The sequence below is a fragment of the Schistocerca americana genome, chromosome 7 (genome assembly GCF_021461395.2).
Source record: "Schistocerca americana isolate TAMUIC-IGC-003095 chromosome 7, iqSchAmer2.1, whole genome shotgun sequence".
Lineage (NCBI taxonomy): Eukaryota > Metazoa > Arthropoda > Insecta > Orthoptera > Acrididae > Schistocerca > Schistocerca americana.
Genome location: NC_060125.1, coordinates 368,623,080 through 368,641,230, shown reverse-complemented (window position 1 = coordinate 368,641,230; position 18,151 = coordinate 368,623,080). Strand labels below are relative to the sequence as shown.

General features: G+C 46.6%; 1 protein-coding gene across 1 annotated transcript in view; it reads left to right on the top strand.

Annotated features, from left to right (window-relative positions):
* Nucleotides 1–18,151, top strand: part of LOC124622943 (paired box protein Pax-6-like) — a 341,169-nt gene that overhangs the window by 96,765 nt on the left and 226,253 nt on the right. Inside the window, exon 3 of the mRNA XM_047148734.1 lies at nucleotides 882–1,062. Coding sequence (XP_047004690.1) covers nucleotides 882–1,062 — 181 coding nt within the window. The remainder of the gene's footprint in view (nucleotides 1–881; nucleotides 1,063–18,151) is intronic.

Sequence of the window (18,151 nt, the reverse complement as noted above, 5' to 3'; positions counted from 1 at the left end):
GAGTTTACTGCCTCGTGCCAGCTATACAGTACTTCATCTTCTTCTTCTTCTTCCACTACTACAACTACTACTGCTACTACTACTACTACTACTACCACTACTGTTAGTACTAATACGAGAAGACTATAACCACTACAAATTTACCAATTTCAACTAGTGGTAGCGCATGTACCATATATACAAGCGATAGAAGTTTTGCACTAAGGCTCTTTCCATCGACTGAACTTCATTCTACAGATAGGCAGTATTTTAAAGTAGTTTTGGGAACTTGCATTATGTGACACAGTGAATAAGTGAGTACCTAAATAACACTTCATAGTATGACCTACCATTAAGTTCAGATGTTCCCGATTTTCTTACAAAATTTGATTCTTCGGCTGACCATCATATCTCTTTCGTCTTAATTCCAAAATTCACCACAATGAAACGTGGAAACAATTATCCACCGGTTCTGTGCGGTAAGCTTTCAATCTCAACGTTCAAACTGAGTCATGTTTCCATCCTTGCAGTCTTCGACCTAGATAATAAAATAAGTCTATTTTTGAACTTAGTGAAGTGGGAAATGGGATGGTAGAGATGTTTCAGTTTTACGCCGTCGACGTTGAGGTCATTAGATAAGGGAATTTAGTTCAGATGAAGACTGATCAGAGAGCAGATGTTGCTTTTTGGGCATGAGAAAACAAGAAAAACCGATGCACATGCCATCCCTAAATCACACCTGGCGAATAGCAGGCGACGGCCGATTATTTCTACAACACTTTATTGCCTGCCTCTAATGACCTCGACGTCAGCGGGACGTGGAACTCATAGTTCCGCCTTTGTAACTGGTCAGTACAGCTGTGTGTAGCGCCCGGCTGCAGCGCCTCTGGTTTGCACGGCAGGTACTACGAGACGGGCTCCATCAAGCCGCGAGCGATCGGCGGCTCCAAGCCACGAGTCGCCACCTCCAACGTGGTCAACAAGATCGCCGAGTACAAGCGTGAGTGCCCGTCCATCTTCGCCTGGGAGATCCGCGACCGGCTCCTCTCCGAGGGCGTCTGCACCAACGACAACATCCCGAGCGTGAGTACTCGACTTTGGCCCGCATTTCCCTACTCTTTTAGTGTCTTCTACGACTGACTACGAAATGTCACCGTCCAACAGCAGAGCATGCTCACAGCAATCTAACGTATGTAACATATCATTTGCTGGCCGCGCGTGTTTGCTCCTCCTGCTTGCTATTGTGAACACCAGAGCCAGTTTCCGGTAGGCAGGAAAAGGAAAGATTGTTCAGCCTGCTGATGACGGGCTAGTCTTCCCCTAATCCTCCTAAAGGGGTAGTGGTGTGGGCATATAGTCTGTCAATTCCCATAAGAATGCCTCACCTGCCACATAGAAAGACTAAGAACCTAGAGTTCGTGACAGCTGTCGGAGAGTGCCTTGTGCGGATAAACAAAACATGCCAGGTATTATTTTTGTTTTCACCTAACTGTCACACTTCAACCTAACCTACACCTTGGGCTAGGCCACAGATTAGTCTATCATCACAACCAGGATATTTGCTTTCACATTCATTAGCTTCACCAACCCACAGACTGTCACCTTCCAACCTAATCTTGACCTCAGGCTAAGCTACAGATCAGTCTGTGACCACAACCACGTTTTTTTTTGCTCTCACATTCGTTCGCTTCGCCACCTCTCAACCAGATCGTCACATTCCGACCTAACCTAACCCTCGTCTGAAGACGGGCAAAACAGCCTGGTAAAGGCAAACGAAATAATTATAAAAAAAATGTGAATGGTCGCAGTTTTTTCAGCCTTTCATCATATATTAAACCTAATCCCTAGTATCACGTGTCACACACTACAGCACGCTGCGCTGCACTGTTGGGTAGGAAGAACATCTTTAGTGTGTCTGTATGCTTGTGCGAAAAGCAGCTTATCTGAGCAAGAGCCCCAGGCTCTGGAAAAGTTACACTCCGCAAGAGCGTCCCAACCACAGAATCGGTTTCCCGTCCAGCAGGGTACTACAGCGTGTGGTAGATTCTGTTGGTGTACGTTTCTTGCGATAGCTATATTAGTAATTAACTTCTGTATTCCTTGTATTCTGGAATATAAACATTCCATTGGGTCTGAACTCTTCGTCACGTTATTTAAAAGAGAGCGCAGCATGGTCTGGTATAACACTGGTAAACAGCCTCTACGTGCTTCTTGCGATGTAGTGGAGTACAGAGAGTAGGGACTCACATACTCGCTCTTAATTTATTGACTTCAAGGGCGAGTATTTTTATCATGGCGACCGTGTTTTTCAGCATCTGATAGGAATAAATTTCTAAAGGGCCTAGTAGGAGGCAGTACCTTCTAGAGAAGTTATATTTGCGTCCGTCTGGAGTCATGCGGAAACCTTCTCGTTTCGATAATGCTGTCTCTTTATGTATATTTATATATTGTGCCCTCATATGCTTATCGTCCAAGGGATATGCATCACTCACATGTATGTAACAGATACATCTACGTATGAGTTCAGAGGTACTGTAGGCTCTTTGGACAGTCGACCAGCTCCAAGTTTCTATTTCGTGACAGAAGTGACCACTGAAGCCAGGAATTGCGGTCGTTTAGCGTCTGGTATCTGTAACACGTACGTATGACGCCCTGTGTTCTGCGAGGTGGCATAGATATTGGATCCAATGGAGATCACACAGACATTTTAATCAGAGTTTAAATATTCATGAAGTTCTGTGCCTTCTAGATCCACATCGCTTTTCACATCATAGAGATTTTATAACTGACACGCACATCATTTGATATGGCCGTGAATAATATGTAAGTTTTTATGACCCGAAAAAAAACATTGTACGGTCATAACTGTGGTTTCTTTGATTGCTCTGGAAGATAGCGCATCTGAACCACAACGGATAAATATTTGTTCATTTTATTACATGAATGATAAAAACATTTACTTAGCTTGATACAATCATTCGTCATACGAGTACCTGATACACTACTGGCCATTAAAATTGCTACACCACGTGTTACAGACGCGAAATTTAACCGACAGGAAGAGGATGCTGTGATATGCAAATGACTAGCTTTTCAGAGCATTCACACAAGGTTGGCGCCGGTGGCGACACCTACAAAGTGCTGACATGAGGAAAGTTTCCAACCGATTTCTCATACACAAACAGCAGTTGACCGGCGTTTCCTGGTGAAACTTTGTTGTGATGCCTCGTGTAGGGAGGAGAAATGCGTACCATCACGTTTTCGACTTTGATAAAGGTCGGATTGTAGCCTATCGCGATTGCGGTTTATCGTATCGCGACATTGCTGCTCGCGTTGCTCGAGATCCAATGACTGTTAGCAGAATATGGAATCGGTGGGTTCAGGAGGGTAATACGGAACGCGGTGCTGGATTCCAACGGCCTCATATCACTAGCAGTCGAGATGACAGGCATCTTATCCGCATGGCTGTAAGGGATCGTGCAGCCACGTCTCGATCCCTGAGTCAACAGGTGGGGACGTTTTCAAGACAACAACCATCTGCACGAACAGTTCGACGACGTTTGCAGCAGCATGGACTATGAGCTCGGAGACCATGGCTGCGGTTACCCTTGACGCTGCATCACAGACAGGAGCGCATGCGATGGTGTACTCAACGACGAACCTGGGTGCAAGAATGGCAAAACGTCATTTTTTCGGATGAATACAGGTTCTGTTTACAGCATCATGAAGGTTGCATCCGTGTTTGGAGACATCGCGGTGAACGTACATTGGAAGCGTATATTCGTTATCGCCATACTGGCGTATCGCCCGGCGTGATGGTATGGGATGCCATTGATCACACGTCTCTGTCATCTCTTGTTCGCATTGACGGCACTTTGAACAGTGGACGTTACATTTCAGATGTGTTACGACCCGTGGCTCTACCCCTCATTCGATCCCTGAGAAACCCTACATTTCAGCAGGATAATGCACGACCGCATGTTGCAGGTCCTGTACGGGACTTTCTGGATACAGAAAATGTTCGACTGCTGCCCTGGCCAGCACATTCTTCAGATCTCTCACCAACTGAAAACGTCTGGTCAATGATGGCCGAGCAACTGGCTCGTCACAATACGCCAGTCACTACTCTTGATGAACTGTGGTATCGTGTTGAAGCTGCATGGGCAGCTGTACCTGTACACGCCATCCAAGCTCTGTTTGACTCAATGCCCAGGCGTATCAAGGCCGTTATTACGGCCAGAGGTGGTTGTTGTGGGTGCTGATTTCTCAGGATCTATGCACCCAAATTCTGTGAAAATGTAATCACATTTCTGTTCTAGTGTAATATATTTGTCCACTGAATACCCGTTTATCGTCTGCTTTTCTTCTTGGTGTAGCAATTTTAATGGCCAGTAGTGTAATTTACTACTATCATTGACTATTAAAGCATCACTTGATGCACTAATTAACAAACTTATCTCTAGTAGGAAAATGTTCAACATTTACAAAAGTATGTTTCCTTCTGACAGTTGAATAACTCTTTAATCCTATTCGCTGATGTTTACTGCCTTAGCTGTGGTCACGAAGTGGGGCACAGGGCTTCCATGCTCGGCTCTATATTGACCTCTGTGTGAGGGCACTGATGTGCTGAGAGCGAGGGCGTGTCTTCTTCAGCCTCTACCATACGTCTTTGCGGATTGCAGCGAGACATCGTTCATGTCTGTGGCATCGATGTGCGTTGCCGACTTTTTGTGTGGGACCGCGATTCTTGGACGAAACCACATAAGTAACGTTACGTTCCTACTGACGTGTGTGCAAATGTTGTTACATTTCAGATATCGATATGCACCGCATACGTTTGCTTGCAGCAGCTAGGCGAAGACACTGCGCTGACTTAATGTTAGGCGCATTCCTGGGGGGCAGCTCACGGCAGTGCGTGGCGGCGACATTCCGGCTCGCCCCCGCGCTGGTCACTTAACGGCGATGAACACGGAGCTGCTCGGGGGCGGGGGACGGCAAAGTATGTAGGCGTGGGCGGAAGGGGCGGGCCGGGCAGCAGCAAGTGGCTGGCGACCGGAAGCTCGCGAAGCGGAGGCAATCAAAGACGCATCCGTCTCGCCCTCCTAATGCGTCCCCGGGGACCCTCGCTCTTTATCGTCGCATAATGTCAACAGAGGGGCCGCGCCCGGCCGATGGACGCTCGTAATGAGAGCCAGATCGCCGCCATACGTCAGCCGGCCCGAGCGACGGGGGTGGACCCTGGCCGAACTCACCCGCGGCATCCATAGTCGTGCAACACTTTCTCGGTGTTGACGCTACACTTCTATACTTAAAAACTGAGTAAACTTGTAAATTATCAATACTGCTGATTTACTGGCTGTACATGGCAGTGCTTGGCTTTTATTACAGTGAAAAAAGAGAAATGGCTTCACAAGTAACATAGCTCTTTCTATCGTCACGATAGAAACACTAGTGTCGGGTGGCTTTCGTAGAGCTGAGAAACTGCCGAGCCATAAGTTGTGCGTTGCGTTGTTTGGGGAAGGAGACCAGACAGCGAGGTCATCGGTCTCATCGGATTAGGGAAGGATGGGGAAGGAAGTTGGCCGTGCCCTTTCAGAGGAACCATCCCGGGATTTGCCTGGAGCGATTTAGGGAAATCACGGAAAACCTAAATCAGGATGGCCGGACGCGGGATTGAACCGTCGTCCTCCCGAATGCGAGTCCAGTGTCTAACCACTGCGCCACCTCGCTCGGTGAGCCATAAGTCATAAGACGGAAGTGGTAAAAGCGCAGTAGCCTAAAATACCGAAGCTGCGGGCAGTCCAACCAGCAAGTGGAGTGCTGATGTAGATCGGTAGGATAACCAAAACCAGAAACAAGCCAAATCCCTCGTGAGCCAAATACCGAGAGAAAGTCACATGGATGTACTCCAAAATAAGAATGCTGGGTAGTTGTACTGCAAGGATAATGGTGCTAAAGTGATCGTGAACCAAGTACCGAGAGAAAATCCCATAAGCGTACTCCACAATAAGAATGCTGAGTCGTTGTGCTGCAACGATAACGGTGCGTGATCGAAGGCTTCGTGTGCAGATAACAAGTGTGGGCTTGACGAGCTGCGCCGGATCTCAGACATTTCGCCGCCCTCCCACAATCCCAGACCGGATAGAGATTTGATACGACTTCTCGTCTTGTAAGAATCTTCCTGATGTTGAATTTCTGGCGCCACGTGGCAATCCATTTCCGAGCATGTTGCCTCCCCAATCCTCTGACCGACATGGGAAGAGAGTGGCTGGCAGTTAAAAGAATACAGATTGTGTTCTCTCCAACTTCAAAAGATTGAAATGACGTGTTTGAAATACAGCAAAAGCGATTTTCTGAAAAATAAATAAATAAAAAACCCGGATGCATGTTCATCAAGACCCTCAAGATCAGCTACCAGAACATTCAGTGTAGGCAGGAGGAGAGGACCTGATGACGAGATGAGAGGAAAATACAGATAAATGGGTTGCCATGTCTGGGAGGGCGGGGGGGGGGGGGGGGAGGGGGGGGGAGGTGATGTTGGATTGGGAAGTGGTACAAATAAATGGAGGCTGGAGCAGGGAGAAGAGAACATGGATCAGGAGCCTGGGAGAGGGCTGGAGCCATGATCTAAGGAGAGGATGTGGGGACTAATACTATTTCTGGAAGCATGGGTAGATATCAGGCCAGTTTCCCTGAAGAGAAAGAGAGAGTCTCTTTAAGCTGCGATAGGGCGTGAAGCTGCGATTGAACGTTCTGGCTACTCGCAGCAGCATCCTATGATTGAAGAGGATTGGAGACAACGGGATTTTGATCTTTGAGTTTGTGAGATTTGTAAAATTTGCGATGTACGAGGAATGTAAGTAAGGGGGAATTTAATCAAGTAGTTGAGGCTAAGTGATAGAGAGGGGAGGTGGATACGGAAGGAGATGCCGAGTGCTATCGTGTTGTTGGACTTACAGTAAGATGAAAAATTTTGGAGTTGCGTAGATCAAGACTGCGTTGGCACGTGACTAGTAAGTATTTTTAAGTGTACAGGACTGTTAAAGGAGGTAAGCCACTTGTACGGCCTGTTAATAGTTTTATAATTTCAGTCTATTAAGGCCATTTTTTGGACGGTTAGTAAAATGGGATGGCATGTTAGTTTGCATAGTTTGTGCTTGAAAGATAGTCCAAGATATTTTAGTGAGTTATTGAGATGAATAGCATGGTCATGAATGGTGAAGTGGAGGTCAGGGTGACAGACGTGTCAAGAAGTACGTGCAGTGATAATCGCCTGAGTTTTGATGGGATCAGTTTCCATATCCCAGAAGTTACACCAGGAGGAAAAGTTATTACGGTGGATGTGGAGGTGCTGAAAGGAAGACGGTGTCGTAGGCATACGGGAGTAAGATGGATGGAGGCAGATGGCTGCAGCACGTTAGCTGTGTAGAGGATGTTGCCCCATCTCCCGAAACTTCTTATATCTCGCGTTTGCTGATCACACGGGATGCCCACGTGATACGAGCCGGACGCATTCTATTGGTGACTGTACGATCTTGTCGCTTAGGGCTATTGATACTTACACCAGTGCCGCTGCTTTTTTTGCGAGAGACAGGATGCCATCTGATGGGATCCCGCGAACTAATAGCTGCAGCTTACAGATATCTCAATCGGAGCATTAACGCCTTCTCATATGGAAGTCAATATCTGATCGAGCAGATTAAAGTATCGTTAGCGACATGTGACATCTCCTACATCGATAAAAGTTTGAATGATACTCAAAGTGAATACCTGTAAGTGGGAGAATATGTGCGAATCTCGAAGTTGTTCTAATTTCGATTGGTTAGATGCCGTCCTCCATCTATTCTAACCATCTAATCTTTACAACTTCGTATACCTCTCGCAATAGCATCTACGCCTACAATTCACAAGCGGCTTAACGGGTGTCCGTGGTAGAGTCTCCAACTAATACTACTAATACTCCCCCTTTTTCTTCTTCAATTTGTGAACATTTTTGACATTCAGTGTTACGTAAAATGATGTGTTCAAGCCCTTACAATTATTCTCATCTTCTTATCCTTTCCAATTCCGTTTTGGCTATTTATAAATGTATTATGTAAGGTCTTCAAATGGTTCAAATGGCTCTGAGCACTATGGGACTTAACATCTGAGGTCATCAGTCCCCTAGACTTAGAACTAATTAAACCTAACTAACCTAAGGACATCACACACATCCATGCCCGAAGCAGGATTCGAACCTGCGACCGCAGCGGTCGCGCGATTCCCGACTTAAGCGCCTAGAACCGCTCGGCCAAAGCGGCCGGCATGTAAGGTCTATGCAGTGAAAAAAGATTTCTGCTTGGCCTCGATTCGAATCTGCTGCTTATCTGAAACGCTCGTCTTTTTATGAGAACATATTCCTTCTTCGTGGAGTGGTTTTCCATATTTTCTTAATACCGTTGGTTTTTCTCAACAATTCATATTACTTCTAGTTTCTCCTTTCCCGTTGTTTCTCCGAATATAAAGATTGTGCTGACGTACGGTTTCAAAATCTACCCCTCATTTTTATAAGAATACTGTGAATCAGAACAGAAGAAAGCGTTCTTCGCCTGCACCAGCGTTCATTCTAATGTCTCGCTTGTATCAAATATTTTGGCTTCATCTCTCATATATTGTAGCAAGCTGGGAGCTAGGAGTGGTAAGGTGTTATGACGCAACGATACAGCATATCATCCAATAATTTCAATTAATTTTATTAAGCAAGTTAGTAAGGAAGGAAGTTTTCTTTCTCTTTTAAACATGAAAAAATTTACAATCCCCAAAGAACGCAAGAAGCACACACCTAGTTTAATAACTGCAAACTGAGCAACTTTCAGTTGATGTTCGAAAATGTGAACTTGGGTAGAGTCTTTACGAAAATCATCTCAATAAAGTACAGTGTGGAACTCAGCCCTCACTTGGGCTACCAGAAAAAAATTCAGTTATTAAAATAAAAAACAAAATGAAATTCAGGCGTTACTGGAAAAGGACAAAATGGAACCCTTTCGGTTACCTTTGTTCCAAAGAAGGAACATCATTAAACATTTAATCAAAACATTAATACAAACTTGCAAACCCAGCATTTCAAAACAACCAGTGAGCAATTATTAAATAATGAGCAAAATCGGCTTTACCTAAATCATAAATATTACTTACATTCTAAGCCTAGTTCCGTAAAAGAATATAGGCTATAAATAAAATTTAAAAACAGAGAGACAGAAACAGTTAACACTCCTTGAGTCTGATTGCAACTACTGAGGCTAGTTATAAAAAAGAATGCGCAAATGTAATTTAAACGGGAACGTCTACCAGGCTTCAACTAAAACAGGAAGGAATGAATTTTATCCTAAGTGGAAAATGTACAAAAAAATGTGTATGAAATCTTATTGAACTTAACTGCTAAGGTCATCAGTCCCTAAGCTTACACACTACTTAACCTAAATTATCCTAAGGACAAACACACACACTCATGCCCGAGGGAGGACTCGAACCTCCGCCGGGACCAGGCGCACAGTCCATGACTGCAGTGCTTAGACCGCTCGGCTAAGGAAAATGTACACAAGGCGAACACTAGTAATAGTCACAAGTTAAAGACCAGGCTCAATAGCGATGGACCCGAATTACAATGAAATGAACAGACATAAATCTTTACCAATGCCAAGGCACTGATAAACTCGAGGAATAAATGCATGTTTCGCTCAGATCTGAAACACGCAATACAAGGATCCCTACGGCACAGCGAGTAGTTCATATAGCAGTTCACACGGTATCCACACTATGTGCTCATTCAACACGTCCAACCAGGCCTCAGTAATTCCATTTTGCTCGTGAATTCTGTAGCAACAAATAGCCAGTCACATTCCAGGGTCGTTTCCACCAAATCCGAGAGACCTGCTTCTCAGGCACCTGAGGCAGTATGACAGACTAAAACTGCTCCATATGTTACATTATCTAGGCAAATGCTCATAATGTCCATGACCTTCATAACTACCAGGATTTGCCCTTGGGCGGCCATCCTTTCGGTATCGGTAGTCAATGACTGAGGCCGAGCTCAGGCGTACCGCCGTTAAGTCAGCTCAGGAGAGACGGCTCATTCCTCTTGGTGGGACGCGAAGGAGGCCGTTGCTTGGCCACAGATGCAAAGAGGTAAAAATCACGATTTCGATATATATCGAAGCGCCGCAGAGGTGAATCTCTTTTATCGGTGTCTGTTTACTCTTACACGAAATTCTGTGCTACGTAGGCAGTCAGTCTTAATTTCAGCCAGAAGGAATACACACTGTTCAATAGAATTAGGGGAACACGTGTGTCAGCGTGCAGTCCGCTAAATCTGTTTTCATTCAGGCGATACCCATGATCTTATGGCATAGCCTGATTTTGTGTTAGCAGAAGAGCCAACACCATGTTACGAGTGGAGGCCGAAATGCACGCGTTTAGCTCACGCAGGATGGCGTGAGGAGGGAAGAACCATACTGACGTGAGGTGTGGAACATGACAAGGAATGAGAATTCAGAAAGCGGACGTAATTAGTTTGATACTTAACTTTAATGCATTAATGATGAAAGTCGCTCTTGACGGTACATGATTCACAATATTATCTGTTCAGAATACATTCTTGAAGTAATTATAGTAACTGAATAGGGCGCCTTGCTAGGTCGTAGCAAATGACGTAGCTGAAGGCTATGCTAAACTGTCGTCTCTGCAAATGAGAGCGTATGCAGACAGTGAACCATCGCTAGCAAAGTCGGCTGTACAACTGGGGCGAATGCTAGGGAGTCTCTAGACTGGACCTGCCGTGTGGCGGCGCTCGGTCTGCAATCACTGATAGTGGCGACACGCGGGTCCGACGTATACTAACGGACCGCGGCTGATTTAAAGGCTAACCTAGCAAGTGTGGTGTCTGGCGGTGACACCACACCTGAGATCTTCGCTTTCGTGGTATGCGATAAATAAAGTCGTTCGCCATCTGTCGACTCTATTACCCGTTACATTTCAGGTGATCCACTCAGAAAAAGGTGAGTACCTGTGTCCCAGTGTTCTCTAGTGAGGTACACTGGCGGTAGTTATCATTTGTGGACGTTGTATTCAACCAAGCACTTGAAATGCGACATCTCAACGCAGTGCAAGTTGCAACGACGGTCTGTTTGTTCCAAGAAGGATGGACTTCGGGTCGTTTTGTTGCAGATGCTAATGAATCTCCATGTGTCATCCAGGGTTGTGGACACGCAACAAGGAGACAGGTCGCTGATGCATTACAACCCCGCATTAAGAACGATAAAGGCCATCTCTGCTCTGTGGCGTCGTAGAGCTGTCGCCAGAGTACAACAAGACGATATCAGAAGGAGCCGCTGTGTCCGATCAGACTATAAGGAACAGGTTGCGAGAAACGACCTTACGACTCAGACCGTCCCTTCCCCCCCCCCCCCCCCCCCCCTTCCCCCGTACCTTGACAAGACAATACTTCGCAGCTCACCTTCCTTTCTGCCGTTCCGATGTTAAATGGCAACTTCGTCATTGGCAAAATGTGTTGTTACACAGACGAGTCCAGATTTCCTCAGAAGGTTGTGTTCATGTGTCGGGACGCTGTGGCGAGTGGTACCTACCAAATGTTGTCCAGGAAATCGACAGATTCGGCCAAGGTTCTGTGATGATGTGGGGAGGAATCAGTGTTGACTGCCGTTCGGATTGCGTTCTTGTCCATGGTCGCCTTACTGCCAGGCAGTAAATCGAACAGGTCCTGATGACCATGTAGTGGCTGCCCGCCCGGTTGGCCGTGCGGTCTCGCGCACGGCTTTCCGGGCGAGAAGGAGCGCCTGGTCCCCGGTACGAATCCGCCCGGCGGATTAGTGTCGAGGTCCGGTGAACCGGCCAGTCTGTGGATGGTTTTTAGGTGGTTTTCCATCTGCCTCGGCGAATGCGGGCTGGCTCCCCTTATTCCGCTTTAGTTAACTATGTCGGCGATTGCTGCGCAAACAAGTTCTCCACGTACGCGTACACCACCATTACTCTACCACGCAAACATAGGGGTTACACTCGTTTGGTGTGAGACGTTCCCTGGGGACTCCACCGGGCCCAAACCGCACAATAACAGTGGTTTCGGTGTGGGGCGGCGGAGGGGTGAAGTGGACTGCGGTAGTCGTCTTGGGGTTGTGGACCACTGCGGCTGCGGCGGGAACGAAGACTATCCGTCGTTTCTAGGTCCCCAGTTAACATACAATACTATGTAGTGGCTGCTCCATATAGCAGTGGTACTGGATTCGTTCTCATGCACAATAACGCCAGGGCGCATATGGCGGGCATCACCAGTGAAGCCTTGCAAAGCCTGACCATTGAAGAAATGAAATGGGCCAGTGGTGAGTCCCAATCTAAGCCCGGCCAAGCATGTATGGACATGCTTGACAGACGTGACTTGGTTATCCTGTTTCATCACAGGCTCTTTAAGAACTCTCAAGGCCTGTTATTGAAGAATGGGAATGGGTACTACAGTGTGTCCTCTACAGACTTATACAGAGCATGTCACTTAGGCGTCAGGTGGTGATAAACGCTCAAGGAGGGCATACACATTACAGAAGCTCTCAAAGTCCAACGAAAAGCTCCCAGGATGACTGGAGAAATGATTGTTTCCTCTTTATTTTCAATACTTATCAGACTTTTCAGCCCGATAAGTAAGTGAATAACAATGTAATGGTATGAAACTTCCTGGCAGATTACAACTGTGTGCCGGACCGAGACTCGAACGCGGGACCTTTGCCTTTCGTGGGCAAGTGTTCTACCATTCTGGAAACATCCCTCAGGCTGTGGCTAAGCCATGTCTCCGCAATATCCTTTCTTTCTGGAGTGCTAGTTCTGCAAGTTTCGCAGGATAGCTTCCGTTACGTTTGGAAGGTAGGAGGCGAGGTATTGGCAGAAGTAAAGTTGTGAGGACGGGGCGTGAGTCGTGCTTGGGTAGCTCAGTTGGTAGAGCACTTGCCCGCGAAAGGCAAAGGTCCCGAGTTCGAGTCTCGATCCGGCACACAGTTTTAATCTGCCAGGAAGTTTCATAACAGCGCACACTCCGCTGCAGAGTGAAAATCTCATTCTGGAATGTGATGGTATTTTGTTACATACTATCCTTGTGAAAAATAAAGATATAATTTGGTAACATGTCCAGTTCTCAATTATTGCTCAGTGGAGTACGGCAGAAGCCCAAAGTCATGTTCCCGTAATTCTTTTGAACAGTGTATTATTATTTCTTCTTGGCCATAGCAATTTTATGTATCCCCTATAATGTCCCAAAGACGACTTTCGCACACAGTGGCCTTCGATCACTCAAATGTTCTTGTGTGACGACCATCGAGAATGGTGTTACCCAGAACGGCTCAGAGGTAGAGAGGAACAACAACCTTACTATCTGAAGTGTCGATGATTAAAACGCTGAAACAAGAGCGCATCGCCTGCCCAGGTGGGAGACGAGACCTGGAGCGCGTGGGGCTGGTGTGCTCGCAGCGCCCACACACGCCGCCTTATCCGACGCGGGCAACACCTGTCCCAGCCGCCACTCGCCACTCGCCCGGAACCCAATTATGGCCGAGCCGAGGGAGCGCGGCCGCATCAATCAGTGTATCGCCGCCATCTTTATTCGCTGTCCTTATCGCGGCATGTCCTCGGTTCTCCCAGCCTTGACAGTCCCCTCTCCCTCGGAAGAGCCGTGTAGCAGCGGCTGGAAAAGGCCGACGCGACGTCACCCTACAGAGACAGCGCCGTCACCACTGTTCCTTGAAATACGAGTACAAAGGCACCACAGGTAGGATCAAAGTAGCTATGAGAACATCTGCGGCAGGTGGGAAACGCCCTTGTCTTATTTCAAAGCGCCGTTTCGTCATTCTTCCGACGTAACGTTACTTAGCTTAAATTTATCGCAAATCTCTTGCCTAGGGCAGAACTCCAAACACCTGGAAAAAAAGCACATGTGACTCCTGTATATAAGAAATGTAACAGAACGGGCTCGCATGATTGCAGACCATTACCCTTAACATCAGTTTGCTGCAGAATTCTTGAACGCATTCCAAGTTCGAATATAACAAATTTTCTTGAGATACAAAAACTTTTGCCCACGAATCAGCACGGATTTAGAAAGCATCGCTCGTGCGAAACTCAGCTTGGACTTATCTCACATGGCATCCTGCAAACCTTGCATGGATGGCAACAGGCAGATTCCATATCCCTAGATTTACAGAAAGCGTTTGACGCGGTGCCACAGTCCTCACTGTTGACAAAGGTCCAAGCGTACAGGGTAGGTTCCCAGATATGTGAATGGCTCAAAGGCTTTATAAGTACTAGAACCTGGTTCGTGGTCTTCAACCGCTAATGTTCATCGGAGACAACATACTGATAATACTGATAATTTAAATTTACTATATCTTTTAAACACATAAAGCTACAGAGTTGATATTTACAACGTTTGTCATTTTAATGATGCGCTTCTATATGAAATGTCGATCGTTAATATCGACCGAAGTGTTTAGATTTTAGGATTCAGGTCTTTGTTACAAAACTTGTTAATTTCACTCTAACAGTAAATCCTAAACCATTATAGACATCATCAATATTCAAGTTTTATTGGGATCACCATGAAAATTTATGGAGGATGGCAGATTAAAATTACTGTGGTTTGATAACGCCCAAGTGTATGAAGTTAGCTAGTTATTAAATTATGAAACACAGTGTTCACTTCAAAATAAAACAGTAAAATGACTTCATCTTCCCTTCAATTATTGGGTCTGTGATCCGTTGCGACCTCCTTCCGTCTTTTCCTCGGTCGATCGGCATCTCTTCTTGCCAGTGTGGGTAGTCGGATTTTCCTCAATCCTATCCATATGATTTTCCCCATTTTTCATTGTAGTCCGTTATCTTGTCATTCAGGGCAAAGATGTTTAGCTTCTGACGAATGCATTCATTCCTTATTCTATCTTGTCTTGCACATCCCTTTCCCGATCTCTAAAATCTCATTTTTGCTGCTTGTATTTGTTGATGTTCTTTTTCGCTCGTTACCCATGCTTCGCTACCATATTTAAAAGTAGAGACTGCCACTGCTCTATAAAACTTCATTGAAGTCTGTTTACGAAATTTATTCTTTTATGTTGTTTGTATTGTCTCACGCATTAGTTGGTGCTTTTTGAGCATTTCCTTAACTTAAACATTAGTATCATATAATATATCACACCCTAGATACTTAAAATGACTTGTCTGCGCCGGCACCGAGCGAGGTGGCGCAGTGGTAGCACACTGGACTCGCATTCGGGAGGACGATGGTTCAATCCCGTCTCCAGCCATCCTGATTTAGGTTTTCCGTGATTTCCCTAAATCGTTTCAGGCAAATGTCGGGATGGTTCCTTTGAAAGGGCACGGCCGATTTCCTTCCCAATCCTTCCCTAACCCGAGCTTGCGCTCCGTCTCTAATGACCTCGTTGTCGACGGGACGTTAAACACTAACCTAACCTAACCTAATCTGCGCCGTCCGTAGTGGCCGTGCGGTTCTAGGCGCTTCAGTCCGGAATCACGCTGCTGCTACGGTCGCAGGTTCAAATCCTGCCTCGGGCATGGGTGTGTGTGATGTCCTTAGGTTAGTTAGGTTTAAGTAGTTCTAAGTCTAGAGGACTGGTGACCTCAGATGTTAAGTCCCATAGTGCTCAAAGCCATTTGAACAATTTTTTTTTATTTGTCTGCTCCAGTATTTTTCCATCAATGACAATGTTAGTTCTTAAAGAATGTTTTTCCCCGAATGCTATTTCCTTGGCATTGCTTGTGGAGATCTTCAAATTATGCTAATTGACAAATTCGGCAAATACGTGTTCCGAAATTCGCTGTTCATCTTCTGACTTCCTTCACGTAATTTAGGAAAGCTGCAGAAATTCTGGCCCAGGAAGACAGCAAGAAATACACTCGTCACTCCCAAGAATAGCTCCAGTGTCTCGATGACTTACCCGCTTTACTCGGTCAAACTATCGAGGTAGAGGTTTCTAACAAATTATCGCTATGGTATCCAGATAATTCATAAGCAAAGTAATTAAGGATACACAAACAACGTGATGCAGGCGAATCAGGGAGTACTACAAGTGCTCTGCGGAATGCACTTTTCTTTGTCCTCGCCCCTGGGAGCGAGGCGCCGCAGCGAGCGTGTGGGGTGGTCGCTGTGGCCACGGCTGCGGCTTACCCCCCCCCCCCCTTTCACCCTCCGCCCACACTCTTCCTCCCTCCTCCTCCTCCTTTTAATCTAAAGTTGTCGGCAGCTGACGCCACCCACCTGCTCCCAACAGCAGAGCGTCCCCACCGCGACGCCACGCCGCCTGGGCCGAAAAGTCTCAAACTGGTGCTCTACAGCCTGTCTCAACGAGCAAATAAAGGTCGTACCTCTGCGATACAGTCCGTACTCTGAAACGCTCTTTCCATACAAGAAACGGAATGTCTCACTCCTAACATTATGTGGCGGGAACATGTACAACTACTCCGATGAGATGTTAACAAGGTAGGCGTACTTAAGTACTCTGCGCTGGAAAGTTAAAAATTAAACTCTGCACGCGGATCAACCAAAGCATTGTGACCACTGGCTGCATACCACCTTAGGAACACAACAACAGTAGTGGTTCGGTATGCTATGGATTCGACGAGTGCTTTGCTGGTTTCGGAAGGTATGTAACACACAGGTCACATGATTTCCGTAAATTATGGGCCGGTGGTTTGTTGGGTCCTAAAATGTCCAAGATATGCTTCATCTAGTACCGGTTAGGCGTATTTGGTACCCAAGGCATAACGTGTGTTATAACCACAGTAGGACGATTCTGAGTGGGTTAATTATACTGTTGGAAGACGTCAGTGCTACCGGGGATCAAATCAGACACGAAGGGATGCATGTTTACCGCAATAATATTCACGTAGTCCTCATCTGTCATGGTGCGCTCTATTACTACCACAGGTCCCATGGAAGCCCAAGCGTCCTCCATAGCGTAATGCTATTCCCAATGGCGTGCGTCAGTGGCTCGGTGTATGTTTCCTGCAGCCGTTCGCCTGGATGACGGTGAATCTCGAAACGACCGTCAGCTTGGTGTAACAAGATCGGTGATTCGTCTTACCAGGCGACACGTTTCCATTCGTCCACATCGGTGGCCGTCCGATGCGGAGCCCCTTGTTCAACAATGTGCGATGAACAGCTTGCTGTGAAACACTTGTGCCTGGATCAGCACAGTACACTGTCATGAAACCTCTCACAGATTGCCTCGTATAATGCTTTACAGAGCAGGCAAGCTACCGACCTCCACATTCGGTGACACGACGTGGGGATCCAGTAACACGTCGCGAACTCGTTGCTTCACGGTCCTTCCGCTATTTTTCTTACATGTTCACGACGGTAGCACGTGAACAGCCAACCAACTGCGCCGTTTCCGAGATACTCGTTCCCAGACGCCAGATCGTAACGGTCTTCCCTTTGTCAAATTCGCTTATGGCAGTGGATTTCCCCAAATGCGACATGCCTTTTTACTCCGTTTATACATTTTTCTTGCCGCGTCATGTGCCCATAACGCCACCAGGCGGCATTGAATCTGACTGTCGGCAGTGATCATTTAGAATGGCCTCATTAACGTTTCACTCTGCAGTAGAGTGTGTGTTGTTTCGATACTTCCTGGAAGATTTAAATGCGTGCCAGTCTGAGCGTAAAATCTGGAAACAAAAATTTATAGTGTTCGATTCGTAGTGACTACTACACAGTGGAACAGCCTGTAACGCTAACAGTTATTAACACCAAAAGTGCAAGCACTGGCAAACCTAGATCCAGATTGAGTAATCCAAACAAAGGCTAGTAGTACATTCAAGACAGACGTAGCGTTGAGTACAAAAACACTATTGTTAGGGAACTACTAGGGGGAAGCTCGGTCCGCGGCCTAAGAAAGCCAGCGTAGTTCAGATGGGCGCCACTTGGCGCGTTGTGAGCATCCGTGCTTGCATCTGTTAGCAGACTCGGTACAGGGAAGCAAGTGCTGTTCCTAGCGACCGTTGCCGCCATGGCTGGCGGGTGAGCCTCGACGACGTAGCGTGGTGAGGCAGAAGGCGGAAATGGTACGATGCTGTTTGCGGGTCACATGTCAACCCAGTGTACGTAGAGCGGCGGCCGGGCGAGCAG